Consider the following 13,903-nt stretch of genomic DNA (forward strand, 5'->3'; position numbering starts at 1 on the left):
TAGGCAAAAAAGGCAAAGGAGGCTAAAAAGGCAAAGGAGGCAAAAAGGCAAAGGAGGCAAAAAGGGCAAAGGAGGCAAAGGAGGCAAAAAAGGCAAAGGAGGCTAAAAAGGCAAAGGAGGCTAAAAAGGCAAAGGAGGCTAAAAAGGCAAAGGAGGCAAAGGAGGCAAAAAAGGCAAAGGAGGCAAAAAAAGGCAAAGGAGGCAAAAAAAAGGCAAAGGCAAAAAAGGAAAAGAAAAAAGGAAAGGTTTAGAGTTTAGAGTTTAGGGTAAGGACGTCCCAAGGATTCCGAATTGCGCTAACTCTGTGCTCTCTAGCTCTCTCCTCATCTCTCTGAGGCGCAGGAGCAGTAAAGCACTCCATCTTTATCCCAAGCCCAGGGAGAACCAGCCGAGACATTTGATGGGTAGGCTTTTTATTTTTATTTTTAAAGGGCCAGAAGCAAATTGGAGGGAGTTGAAATATACTATTTCAGCCACCATCGACTTTCACGGAATCATTTGATACTCTGAAAGATGGAAAAACGTTTTTTTAGGCTATAAGATTGGAATCTCAAAAGCTCCTGTCTTTGCAAAGCAACCCTCTGCTCAGCTATTCTTTCACTGGCCTGTCTCTGCCTCGTCCCTAGCTGGAGACGTTTCACATTGGAAAATACGCTCAACGCTCCCCAGTTACGATTTTTTTAAACTTCGACTTTCAATTCGGGATATACTTTTTTCGTACAGTGGAATATCGTTAAAGGCATGTTAATTTTTGGGAGTTTGTGTTAGATTACAAGGGTATGTTTATTTACAATTGCTTTTCGGTTAACGTTAGCTACTTACTAGCATTAGCATTCTGCTAGTTAGCTAGCTTAGCTAAGTTGGTTACCTAGCCTGCCATCGATAAATCATGTTTGGCTAGCTGTCTACTAGCTAACGTTAGATAGCTAGTCATTATCGGTGGGCTAAATAAGGCCCGCTAGTGGTTGTTTTTCTTCGTTAAAACAACCGTCTTATATAGACTTTGTAACGTTAGACCGAAGAGTTAGCTAACTGTTAGTGAGCTAATATCAGGTGACTAGATATCACCCACCTACCAGTAAACATGTTGATTCTTTGTAGCTAACGTTAGCTAGCTAGGTTAAGTAACGTTGGATATCAGCTGATATGCTAGTTTAGTAGCTAGCTATGTAGGTAGTTCAGTTGGCAAGGTAGCCAACTATGTCACTATCTAGCTAACGTTAGCTAGATAAAAACTCTGTGTCCCCCAAAGCTAGCTAACGTTATCTGGGTAGCTTGCTAACTTGTAATAATCTATAGTAGCTAGACCTTTTTGATTCTGCAGACGAAAAGGAGTGCTCTATGTACAGTAACGTTATGCTATATGATGCATTGATCGAGTCATTTCCACAAGCCATTTGATTTGGCATTTCAGATTTCTTTGGTGCAATAGCTTGCCATTATAGATCGTGCCAATTATTAAGAATAGCCTAGTTTCGCAGCTGTACAGGTGTCTTTCTTCCTCATCTTCGTGTGGTTGTCAGTTTAATAAGAGTTAGTGAGCTACCTGCTGTCATTTCTCAAAATATATTGTGGAAATGCAGCACCTGACTCACAGAGAGCTGTGCAATGCCATTATGCCTGCTGTCATAAATGGGTCGTTGCTTTTCTGCAACCCAAAATGGGCCCAGTCTGATGTGTCAGCCCCATGACATTCCAGAGGTTCAGTCAGTAGATCTTTCACCAAATCAAATCCTCACACAGGATATTTGTCATAGATGTATTAGCCCTGTAACACCTCCATATTCAGTGTTTTTGGCATGATGATTTCCATAAAGACGATTAGGTGTTCTTTGACAGTGAATAGAGGTTTTACATAATCAACTATCATAAGTAGTAAGTAACCTTGGCTTGTGCAAGTGGAGCGGCTCATCTCCTGTTTCTGTATTGTGAGGCAACTTGATGTACACTTACACCTTCTGAACAAGACGCTAGTCTATAGCAGGGCCTTTACCCTCAATCAATCTCCTTAATGCTGAGTGCCAAGCAGAGATGCATCGGGTCCCTATCATAGCTACATCATATAATACAGAGCCTTCTCTCTTCCCATCTGCTTGTTGTGACCCTGGGCACCTCTCCACCCATCCGCCCATACCTTGACTCCAGATAGAACCTGATGCTTGTGTTGCCTCTTTAGCTCTCCCACTCCCTCCATCCCTACACAGGGGCAGTTATGAGTCAGCACACAAAGGCTTGGATTAGTAGCCTGTGACAGTACAGCACTGAGCCTTCTGACAGTCAAGGCCAATGCATGGCCACACAACAATAGTAAGATCCTTAGTCTTTAGAAAATACATTTACACCCCCTGGAGTGCCACTCCTTTATCTTTGACAGAACTTGTCTGCAAGGAATTATTCAGTGTATCAAACCGATGTTAAATCTGCACCGTTAGATAATGGTAGGTAGGTCTGAATTGGACATAACATGAATGTAGGCTACAACAACTGCACATACACAAACCTTTCAGTTTGTTGTTACATGTAGTTTTGTGTAAATGTTGGTTGATGTCATACAACAATGTTTTCTAATACTTTTCTTTATTTGTCCCAATCAGGAACCATGGGAATCCCTCAAATAACCTGCCCCAGAAGGAACCCCTAGCATGTCTTCATGAGCCACTCCTGGTTCCATCTGTTGCCCCAGCCTCTCTCAATCTGATTCAGTGTCTATGGCTCTGAATGACCGAGAAAAATATGGAAATCTCGTTGGTGTTCAGTAGTAAAACTATGAAGGGTCTCAAAGGTTAGGATTCACAGTGAGCTTGCCTCACATCACACAGACCCCAGCCCATACTTCAGCAAACTTTGAGAGTGAAATTGTAGTGCACTACAAAGTCCTCTTTATTGGAAGACAAAGATGCCATGTACTCTGAAGTCTCTGGTTGATGTGTGATATGCTCTAAGGTGTTGTGTACTAAACCAACAAGAACAATGAATGGAGGAAAGGACTGTAAGGGAGGGGTCTCAGAGGGGGTGGGGCATACAGCCCCTGTCCAGGTCCCTATTGGCTGGCATCGCAAGGTGGATCCAACTAATGGAGTCCTCTACATCAGGTAAGACCCATTGCAGTGCTCTGTTTTTTTTGTAATGATACCACAATAATGCACTTCTATTTGGTTTGTAACCTACAGTCTTGGTGGCTAGTATCATCTATCCAACCTGTGTGTTTCTTTCAGAGAGGTTGGGATAAAGTAACAGATACATTTCCTTATGAGACACTCATGTATATTGGACGATTCATGTTTTTCTTCTAAACATTAGTTTTGGTTTGTAACCTCCAGTCCCAGTGGCTCGGTGCTGTCCTGTCTAGACCAGGTGAAGAGCTACCTGCTCACAGACGGGACCTGCAAGTGTGGCCTGGAGTGCCCACTCATCCTCCCAAAGGTACGTTCACTAACCATCTTGGTTGTCCTGTCTGTCTCAGTCTTTAGCTAACCTAAATTGACTCTCTGAATGCGTAGCTGCCAAAGAAACACCACACAAAGCTTGAAGGGATACTTTGGGATTTTGTCAACAAGGCCCTTTATCTACTTCCCCAGAGTCAGCATGCTAGCAGAGTTAGCAATTGCGCTAGTAAGCAACTTCATTCAAACCGCAGGCAGAGAAATAAAACTGGTATCCACAAGTTTATCAGACTCTGGGGAAGTGTCAGGCCTCATTTCCAATATCCCAAAGTATCCTTTTTAAGGGTGGAGATTTACTCCACCCTTTACTTAAGGTTTACTCCTGAGTGATGCAATGAACAGTTTTGTTAAACCTAGATATTCAATTAAACAGAGGTTGTTTTCCCACATATAGCAGGTTAGATTTAAAAAATAAACATATAGTAGGCTATATTTTCTGCTGCATACAGTCTTAATTTATAATTTTTTTGTGTGTTGCGTTATATTGAAACGGAGACGGGCAGGGAACTGCGTTCCTATTCAAGGCCAATATGTATTCATATGCAAATGTGAAGTAGTCTTCTGGAGAAGCAGGAGGCATGGAGGAGGATATGACCTGACAAGTAGCGGACGTTCCATTTTTTACTGATGTTTACTTTATGTACTTCCTTGTGGATAAACGCCGCTCCTTTCACCAAGACAGGCCAGGTAACAGAGAGCTGACTCTCCTTTCACCAAGACAGGCCAGGTAACAGAGAGCTGACTCTCCTTTCCTCAGGTGTTTAACTTTGATCCGGGGGCTGCCGTTAAACAGAGGACGGCAGAGGACGTGAGGGCAGATGAAGACGTCACCAAGCTGTGTATCCATAAGAGAAAGCTGCTGGCTGTGGCCACTCTACACAAAACTATGGCGCTACCACACCCTGCTCTGACCCTTACCAGTCCTGGTGGAGGTACAAGTAAGTATCCTAGTGACTGTGTATCACTACTGTTTTGGTTGTTTTCCAATGATACATTTCTCACAGATTTCAGACTGTTTCATGGGTGATATAGAACAAGGTCAGAAAAAAAGTTGGACATTTTGAAATTGGCTTCACAGTGGCATTAAACACTTTCAATGTTTTAAAGCTGGAAACTGCTACGTCTCTTTGCGGTATTACAAAAACAAAGATGATGCTTCAAACAACAAACACTGTTTATAATCACTCTGACATTGTATGAGCGATAGAACAATCAAGCCTTTTTTTCTCTCCCTCCACACTGGTGAATCTCCTCTTCTGTTTCATCAACAATAACAGATGTCCTCAGGCAAACAGTGGTGCTGTTTCCTCTATTGCAGATTTCAGCATTAACACTCATTTCACTTATCTTCCCCCTCAGGTTCAACATCAATGGCCCCGTCACATTCCACGAATCCCCGAGCAATACGGAATAAATCTCACCAGTCACCGCTACCCAACTCTGTGGTTCCCAACTGCAAGAACCCTTTCAAAATGATGATGGCGGCTGCAGCAGGTCACCGGCACTTTCCCCAAGAGCTGGGAGGTCCACCCCAGCAGCTGGAGCTTTACCCTGGTTATCCCAACAGACAACAGAGACTGAGCGGTGAGCCTGGGCCCAGGTCTTCGTACTGCTCTGGCTATGGTAGCATGCTGAGTCCAGGGGGCCCCGGCTCCCAGCTCTATGGGCCCAGGGACGGGTCACCACTCTCCCCTAGCCTCAGGTCTGATCCTCTGGGGAGCTCAGATGGGTTTAGAAACAACCCCTGTGGCTTCCCTGGAGCCACCAGCTCCAGCCCCATCCACGGGGCCAACAGAACGCCTCTCTCTCCACCAGGGATGCTCCTCCACAGTTCTCCGACTGGGACCCAGACGTTCTGCGCTATGGCAGGAAGGACTAGCACACCCCTCTCCCCTACCGCCACTGCCAAAAGCCCAGTCATGATGAAGAAGCCTGTGTGTAACTTCCCCAGATCCCCCAGTATGGATATTTCCATACGACCACCGTTTCACCTCAATACACAGCCCAGCGCCCCACACCCTGGCCCCCCGTCTGCCATACCTCCCTCCTGTACCCTCCAGAAAAAGCAGTTGACCTCTGAAAAGGACCCGTTAGGCATCCTAGACCCCATCCCCAGCAAGCCTAGCATCAGTATCAGCCAGACAAACTCCAAAACCAACTCCAACTTCCACCCTAGTGTCCACTCCTCTCAGGTACCAATGATGAATGTAAACATGAACAACCACCCTCCTCCCGCCATTGTACCCTTGCCAAGCAACCTCCCCCTCCCCACTGTCAAACCCGGCCCAGTGGGCCACAGCCATGGAGGTCACATGCAGAGGACTCAACATCAGACCTCCATAACCACCTCCATGTCCCCCTCTCCTGTCACCTCCCCAGTCCACATGTCAGGCCCTGTCCTGGGCAGCAGGATGGAGGCCTCTCCCCAGCGCTCTCGCTCCTCCTCCACCTCCTCGGACCATGGGAGCTTTGCCATGCCCTCAGGCCCCAGTCAGGGTCCGTGTGGCGGGATAAAGGCTCCTCCTCGCTCCCCCCGGCCCGCCATGCCCATTAACATGCCTTCCAGCCCCTCCTCTGCCAAGCCTGACTCACACCCACTCCACCAGTACAAAGACCTACCCAGTCAGCTGCTGGTTGAAATGAGTAACCAGAACGCTATCAACACCCAGCACAACAACCCCGGCATGTACCCCCCTGCCACCTCCTCTGGCCCCTCCATCGCTGCTCCTCACCAGGCCCAGAACCAGAAGGGACAGAACCACCCAGGACTGTTAGGGATGCCCCTCAACCAGATCGTGAACCAGCAGAATGCTGCTTCCTTCCCCGCCAGCAGCCTACTGTCAGCAGCAGCCAAAGCACAGCTAGCAAATCAAAACAAACACGGTGACAACAGCAGTGAGACTGGCAGTAGAGGTGGAGGCCCAGGTAGGGTTGATGGTAATGGTGGTAGTAGTGGAGTTGGGCATCCCAGTGGCCCTCTCAGTGGCATAGAGAGGCCCAGTAGCAGCACTTTAAACCCCATGCTTACCCCTAACCCCACCATGCCCTCCACTGCGGAAGCAGCAGCAGCAGGGGGCCAGAGCGGTCGGGCTGCCCTCCGGGACAAGCTCATGGCCCAGCAGAGAGACAGAGGAGACCCCCTGCTCTGGAAGCGCAAGCAGCAGCCGCCAGGCCCACCACCGCCCAACAACCCCCTCAACCACCACGACAGCATGGTCTTCAACATGCTCAACAAGTCTCCTAACATGGGTGGAGGTCCAGGTCCCAGGCTACCACTACCAAGCTCAGCAGAACAACTGAGGAAAGTGGCCCGGCTTGGGGGCCTACAGACCAACACCTCCATGGCCCAGCTGCTTCAGTCCATGAGCAACCACAACAACCACCATAACCAGCACCAAGGCCCTGTAGGCCCCCCAGGACCTGGTCAGATGCACTACAGCGATGTGGCTGGGGTCATGCCTCCTGGAGCCTCCCAGCAGCAGAACCTACTGGCCCAACAGAGGATGCTAGGCCAAGGGGAGGGTCAAGGTATGTACTGCCGGAGTATGGACTCTGGAGGCCCTCATTCTCACAGCCCTCGGTTCCCAGGGTTGATGAACCAGATCCAGGCCAATTCGTTGGTGAACTGTGGCCCTCTGGGGCCCGGTGGACAAGTGGGCCTTGGCCCAGGGAACATGCCCCTGAGCCATCATCCTAACACTAACCCACCACCACTGTCCCACCCAAGTCAACATCCACATCAGCAGCAGCACAGTCACCTTCACGCTGCGCTGGGAAGGACTAGTATGTCAGGAATGACACTCGGCAACAATGATGGGAGTTGTGGTCCAATCATCTCTGAGCCAGGTGAGCCACTGAGAGAAACGCACACTTTGTTCGATGATGGCGCTTTGCTCTGTGATGGTGTGTGAGTTTGATAAATCCACCTAGATGGCCTTTGAGTTGAACGACAGTCTTTAGTCTCTCGTAGAGAGTGTACGTTGAGAGACTGGCCCTCATGTTTGTATAATCATTGTGGCTTCTCTCTTTATTAGCATGCTAGTTGCAGTGCTCAGCTCAGTGGCAGAATAACATGAAAACAGATCTTTTTTTCTCCCTCCTTTTTAAGAAACGAGCTCTTGACCAGATATAGTGAAGAGCTGGCTGGTAGCTATAGTAACGCTGGCTTCTGAATGGAGGCCTGGGTGAAGCCTTTGGAGAAGGGTTGTGTTCCTTCATTAGCCTTATTATGTGTCTGCTCTGATACAGGCCTAACTGAATAGATCATTTTTTCCTTTGGCCCACTGTGTTACACATGGCTGTGTTTGGCCCTACTGTTGTGTGAACACGATAGCAGGAAATAATGCTAAATACTATAAGATATGGCATATGTTTCTCGGGAAGCATAGTGGCTATCTTTCATCTCTTTGTGGACTGCTAGCCTATCTCCCTAGATGGGTTCATTCCAACCAAGCACTTCTCTTCTCCTACCTCATGCCCAGACAGCTCCCCCTCCCCAGCCACCACCATCCAAGCATCCAGCCCTGCCTCTGACCCCATCCCCCTGCCTAGGCCATTAAATCACATCCCTTCCTCAACCCCCAGTCTTCTTCCAGGCTGCAACCTCTGAAATAAGCCACGGCTCAGACAGCACCACCAATCACACCGTTCCCATAGCAACCTCCCCGGCAACCATCACCACTATATCATAGCAGTGCAGCCACGCTGGTTGAGCACTGCGGAGGCTAGTGGGAGGGGAGGGGAGGCTTGTGGGAGGAGAGGCTTGTGGGAGGGGAGGCTAGTGAAGGGCAGAGGCTATTGGGGGAGCTGGGGAGGGAGGCTAGTGAGAGTGGAGGGGAGGGAGAGTGGCGTCTAGTGAGGGGAGGAGCTAGGGAGGTGAGGAGCTTGGGAGGGGAGGCTAGTGAGAGGGGAGGCTAGTGGGGGGGGGGGGGGCGCTAGTGGGAGGCGAGGCAGAGGCTGGTGAGGAGAGGAGCTAGACTGGTGAGAGGAGGAGAGGAGCTAGACTGGTGAGAGGAGCTAGACTGGTGAGAGGAGGAGAGGAGCTAGACTGGTGAGAGGAGGAGAGGAGCTAGACTGGTGAGAGGAGCTAGACTGGTGAGAGGAGGAGAGGAGCTAGACTGGTGAGAGGAGGAGAGGAGCTAGACTGGTGAGAGGAGGAGAGGAGCTAGACTGGTGAGAGGAGGAGAGGAGCTAGACTGGTGAGAGGAGGAGAGGAGCTAGACTGGTGAGAGGAGGAGAGGAGCTAGACTGGTGAGAGGAGGAGAGGAGCTAGACTGGTGAGAGGAGGAGAGGAGCTAGACTGGTGAGAGGAGGAGAGGAGCTAGACTGGTGAGAGGAGGAGAGGAGCTAGACTGGTGAGAGGAGGAGAGGAGCTAGATTAGTGAGAGGAGGAGAGGAGCTAGATTAGTGAGAGGAGGAGAGGAGCTAGACTGGTGAGAGGAGGAGAGGAGCTAGATTAGTGAGAGGAGGAGAGGAGCTAGACTGGTGAGAGGAGGAGAGGAGCTAGACTGGTGAGAGGAGGAGAGGAGCTAGATTAGTGAGAGGAGGAGAGGAGCTAGATTAGTGAGAGGAGGAGAGGAGCTAGACTGGTGAGAGGAGGAGAGGAGCTAGACTGGTGAGAGGAGGAGAGGAGCTAGATTAGTGAGAGGAGGAGAGGAGCTAGATTAGTGAGAGGAGGAGAGGAGCTAGACTGGTGAGAGGAGGAGAGGAGCTAGATTAGTGAGAGGAGGAGAGGAGCTAGATTAGTGAGAGGAGGAGAGGAGCTAGACTGGTGAGAGGAGGAGAGGAGCTAGATTAGTGAGAGGAGGAGAGGAGCTAGATTAGTGAGAGGAGGAGAGGAGCTAGATTAGTGAGAGGAGGAGAGGAGCTAGATTAGTGAGAGGGGAGCTAGTGAGCGAGGAGGAGAGGAGAGGAGCTAGACTAGTGAGAGGAGGGGAGCTAGTGAGCGAGGAGGAGAGGAGAGGAGCTAGACTAGTGAGAGGAGGGGAGCTAGTGAGCGAGGAGGAGAGGAGAGGAGCTAGACTAGTGAGAGGAGGGGAGCTAGTGAGTGAGGAGGAGAGGAGCTAGATTAGTGAGAGGAGGAGAGGAGCTAGACTAGTGAGAGGAGGGGAGCTAGTGAGCGAAGAGGAGAGGAGCTAGACTAGTGAGAGGAGGGGAGCTAGTGAGCGAGGAGGAGAGGAGCTAGACTAGTGAGAGGAGGGGAGCTAGTGAGCGAGGAGGAGAGGAGCTAGACTAGTGAGAGGAGGGGAGCTAGTGAGCGAGGAGGAGAGCTAGACTAGTGAGAGGAGGGGAGCTAGACTAGTGAGAGGAGGGGAGCTAGACTAGTGAGAGGAGGGGAGGAGCTAGATTAGTGAGAGGAGGAGAGGAGCTAGACTAGTGAGAGGAGGGGAGCTAGACTAGTGAGAGGAGGAGAGGAGCTAGACTAGTGAGAGGAGGAGAGGAGCTAGACTAGTGAGAGGAGGAGAGGAGCTAGACTAGTGAGAGGAGGAGAGGAGCTAGACTAGTGAGAGGAGGAGAGGAGCTAGACTAGTGAGAGGAGGGGAGCTAGACTAGTGAGAGGAGGGGAGCTAGACTAGTGAGAGGAGGGAGCTAGACTAGTGAGAGGAGGGGAGCTAGACTAGTGAGAGGAGGGGAGCTAGACTAGTGAGAGGAGGGGAGCTAGACTAGTGAGAGGAGGGGAGCTAGACTAGTGAGAGGAGGGGAGCTAGTGAGCGAGGAGGAGAGGAGCTAGACTAGTGAGAGGAGAGGAGCTAGACTAGTGAGAGGAGAGGAGCTAGACTAGTGAGAGGAGAGGGGCTAGACTAGTGAGAGGAGAAACTAGTTAGGAGGAGAAAATAGACCTGTGAGGAGTGGAGCACAGTACTACAGCCTAAGCCATCGGGTTCTCCAGTTTATTCGTTCAATTACAAGAATTTCCATCTTCCCACTTCTTCCATCATTTTGCTCAGCATTGAGTTACCCCTCTGACCTGTCTTCTCCAGGCAGTTAAGGTGTGGAATTTCCCTGATTTGAAAATAACAATGAACAGTATTATTCTTCCACCCCAACAGGAGACCCATCTAACCTCGTAAACTGCAGCATAACCAGCCTCCAGCCCCACGTCATCAACAGTTCCAGCAGTGGCGGTGGTACCCAGGTGTTCCAGCAGCGTCATGCCCAGCAGCAGCAGCTTCATCAGGGCATTCAGCGGGCCATGCAGGGTCTCCCTCCTGGCTACCAGGGCTCACAGCAACCTGGCTTCCCTGAAAACAACTCCTCCAACGCCCACCCTATGGCCTGCCTGTTCCAGAACTTCCAGGTTAGTCTGTCTGTTTGAAGGGTGTGTTCAGTGACGTGAAACGCTCTGAGCGTGGCAGATAGAAATAGAATGAATAGAGATGACAAGATTATCTGATTCACTCTTCACTACGGGTGGATGATCTACATGATACATTCCGTCCTCCTCAAAAGACCCCAATAGTTGTGGATTCTCTGACATGCTAGGAGTGATAATGACACGTTTTCATTTTTCTCTCAATGAACTTTACATCTGTGTTGTTTCAGGGGTGTTTGCCAGACAACAGCATTTCAGTCCCTCACTCACAGATGATCTCTCAGTCTGGTATGACATCACTTCCTGAGTCTCAGGGGATGCTGTCACACACCCAGTTTGGTGTCAGCCAACAGGAGATGCAACAGACTCAGGGAGAAGGGCTTCCCCCAGGGATGCACGGCTCTGATAGGCTACCCAGCGGAGGGGTGGAGTCTGTAGATGCCATCTACAGGGCTGTGGTGGATGCGGCCAGTAAAGGAATGCATGTAGTCATCACCACCACGGTTAGTGGCACTACCCAGTCCAGCCCGGTACCCACTCTCAGCACCATGACTGCCTTCACTAACTCCGTAGGGGAGCCGGTCAGCATCAACCACAACCTCCCTCACAGCCATGCTGCAGTCAGCCATAGTGGCCACCGGGTGGCGCACCAGGAGGTGGAGCAGACACCGACCCTGAGCCAACAGCCCAGACCCAGGCAGGTCAGAGCAGGACGGCCCCAGAAGCACTCTGGTCAGGGGAAGAGTACTGTTAGCATCCCCGAGGGTCAGGGTGCACTTCCAGAGGCCTCCCACCAGGACTACTTCAGATCCCCAGGCCATGGCACCCCCAGGGGGCAGTGGGAAGGCGAGACCGGGTACTCTGGAAGTCTGGACAGAGGTCACACGGCATGGGGCGGTGAGGAGTTCCTAGAGTGCTCCACTCATGTCCGCAGCAGCCCCTGTATGGAGAGACCTGGGAGTCTAGCTCCTGCACCCCCCTGTCCAGCCGACAGCTCCCCCCACGAAGGTCACCACCACTCTCTCCCCGCCCCCTCAGACAAGGCCTTCCTGGAGGATGGATTCAACCGCTTCAACAACTGCAACCGGACGGCCGTGAACATCGTTAACTACAAAGAGAGGTTGGATCAGACTGTGGAGAGATGCGCCCATATGAACGGAGGTGGCGTCGGACCCCCCCAGGTCCAGTTCTCTCTACGGGGGTACGGTGTGTCTGACCCCCTCGGCCCCCCCAGACAGGGGGACCTAACCGGGGACGACCAGTCTCCCAGCTCCTCCACCAGCCTGGAGGGTCCGTTGGTTAAAGAGTACGTGGGCCACTACAACGGGCACTTTAACGGAGGCTGTGCCCCCAGCCCGTCTGACACCAAGTCCCTGAGCAGCGAGGAGGACCTTAGGCAGCCGGACAGCCCGTCGTCAGAGATGCTCCACTATAGACCCAGGACGTTTAACATGGGGGATCTGGTCTGGGGTCAGGGCTTTAAAGGGTTCCCATCCTGGCCTGGTAAACTGTCAGGGGAGGAGGCGGGGCACAACCATCACCATGGCAGCCTGCAGCTCAGAGAGGACAGCAAGGTGAGATGTCTTCAGAGACAGGTGAAAGAAAAATACACACCCACAAATCTAGTTCTTTCACTATTGACTTGACTTTTGTACCTTTTTAGATAAAAGTAACTGTCACTACTTCTGCTACTGATGGTCATGTTGATGGGACCTATAGTCAGGCTTTTGGTCCTATTCTTAGACCCAACATAATGTCTGACATCTGTTATTACCCCCAGGTGGAGACATCTGTTATTACCCCCAGGTGGAGACATCTGTTATTACCCCCAGGTGGAGACATCTGTTATTACCCCCAGGTGGAGACATCTGTTATTACCCCCAGGTGGAGACATCTGTTATTACCCCCAGGTGGAGACATCTGTTATTACCCCCAGTGAACATCTGTTATTACCCCCAGGTGGAGACATCTGTTATTACCCCCAGGTGGAGACATCTGTTATTACCCCCAGGTGGAGACATCTGTTATTACCCCCAGGTGGAGACATCTGTTATTACCCCCAGGTGGAGACATCTGTTATTACCCCCCAGGTGGGACCGGACATCTGTTATTACCCCCAGGTGGAGACATCTGTTATTACCCCAGGTGGAGACGGAGAAGCTGAAAACACCTGTCTGACATCTGTTATTACCCCAGGTGGAGACGGAGAAGCTGAAAACACTGACACATGACCTAGAGGCCCTTGACAGAGCGACCAAGAGGACCGAAAAGTAAGTTATATTGCTGTAGGATGGATGGGGACATGTTGTGATGATTTACATCAGTGTGTATGTGGAACCAGTTTCTCCTGTGTTTTAAAAAGATGAACAGATGTGTTTTATTTGCTCTATTTAAGAGTGGAATTCATTCTAGAATGTTGATGGGCCAGGTTAGTTCCATCCTGGCTGGTTAGTTCCATCCTGGCTGGTTAGTTCCATCCTGGCTGGTTAGTTCCATCCTGGCTGGTTAGTTCCATCCTGGCTGGTTAGTTCCATCCTGGCTGGTTAGTTCCATCCTGGCTGGTTAGTTCCATCCTGGCTGGTTAGTTCCATCCTGGCTGGTTAGTTTCATCCTGGCTGGTTAGTTTCATCCTGGCTGGTTAGTTTCATCCTGGCTGGTTAGTTCCATCCTGGCTGGTTAGTTCCATCCTGGCTGGCTGCTCTGTGTTGAGGAGAGGTTAATACCACTGACTACTGAATCACCTGTCTGTACTCTCTGTCCCACTCTGAGCCCTGGTCAAAGTAATGCACTGAAGAGGGTGTTTTTGGGACTGCTGCTTCCCTGATGATGCCCTGGCTGGCTAGTCATTACCCCTGATGATGCCCTGGCTGGCTAGTCATTACCCCTGATGATGCCCTGGCTGGCTAGTCATTACCCCCTGGTGTTGCCCTGGCTGGCTAGTCATTACCCCTGATGATGCCCTGGCTGGCTAGTCATTACCCCTGATGATGCCCTGGCTGGCTAGTCATTACCTCTGATGATGCCCTGGCTGGCTAGTCATTACCCCTGATGATGCCCTGGCTGGCTAGTCATTACCCCTGGTGATGCCCTGGCTGGCTAGTCATTACCACTGGTGATGCCCTGGCTGTCTAGTCATTACCCCTGATGA

The 13,903-nt window shown here is 50.7% G+C and overlaps 1 protein-coding gene across 3 annotated transcripts; it reads left to right on the plus strand.

The window, feature by feature from the left end:
• The first annotated feature begins 292 nt into the window (after positions 1-292).
• On the plus strand, positions 293-13,044 carry mbd5 (methyl-CpG binding domain protein 5). 3 transcript variants are annotated; one of them, XM_031813235.1, is made up of 8 exons: positions 293-404; positions 2,595-3,092; positions 3,321-3,423; positions 4,201-4,381; positions 4,803-7,289; positions 10,493-10,740; positions 10,986-12,329; positions 12,952-13,044. In XM_031813235.1, the coding sequence occupies exons 2-8, from the start codon at positions 2,971-2,973 to the stop codon at positions 13,027-13,029; spliced, it is 4,563 nt and encodes a 1,520-aa protein (XP_031669095.1). In that variant the 5' UTR covers positions 293-404; positions 2,595-2,970; the 3' UTR covers positions 13,030-13,044. The 3 variants fall into 3 exon arrangements, with proteins under 3 accessions (XP_031669095.1, XP_031669094.1, XP_031669096.1); XM_031813234.1 differs by lacking the exon at positions 293-404 and adding an exon at positions 415-777; XM_031813236.1 differs by lacking the exon at positions 293-404 and adding an exon at positions 415-777 and having other exon boundaries at positions 12,901-12,967.
• The last annotated feature ends 859 nt before the right edge of the window (positions 13,045-13,903 follow it).

The sequence above is a fragment of the Oncorhynchus kisutch genome, unplaced genomic scaffold (assembly GCF_002021735.2).
Source record: "Oncorhynchus kisutch isolate 150728-3 unplaced genomic scaffold, Okis_V2 Okis05a-Okis16b_hom, whole genome shotgun sequence".
NCBI lineage: Eukaryota > Metazoa > Chordata > Actinopteri > Salmoniformes > Salmonidae > Oncorhynchus > Oncorhynchus kisutch.

Bases quoted from the DNA above. Each gene is read 5' to 3' on its own strand.
- mbd5 (XM_031813235.1), top strand. From the start codon at position 2,971: ATGAATGGAGGAAAGGACTGTAAGGGAGGGGTCTCAGAGGGGGTGGGG. The intron at 3,424-4,200 runs GTACGTTCACTA...TCCTTTCCTCAG, and splicing joins GCCCACTCATCCTCCCAAAG to GTGTTTAACTTTGATCCGGG. The intron at 12,330-12,951 runs GTGAGATGTCTT...TTATTACCCCAG, and splicing joins AGCTCAGAGAGGACAGCAAG to GTGGAGACGGAGAAGCTGAA.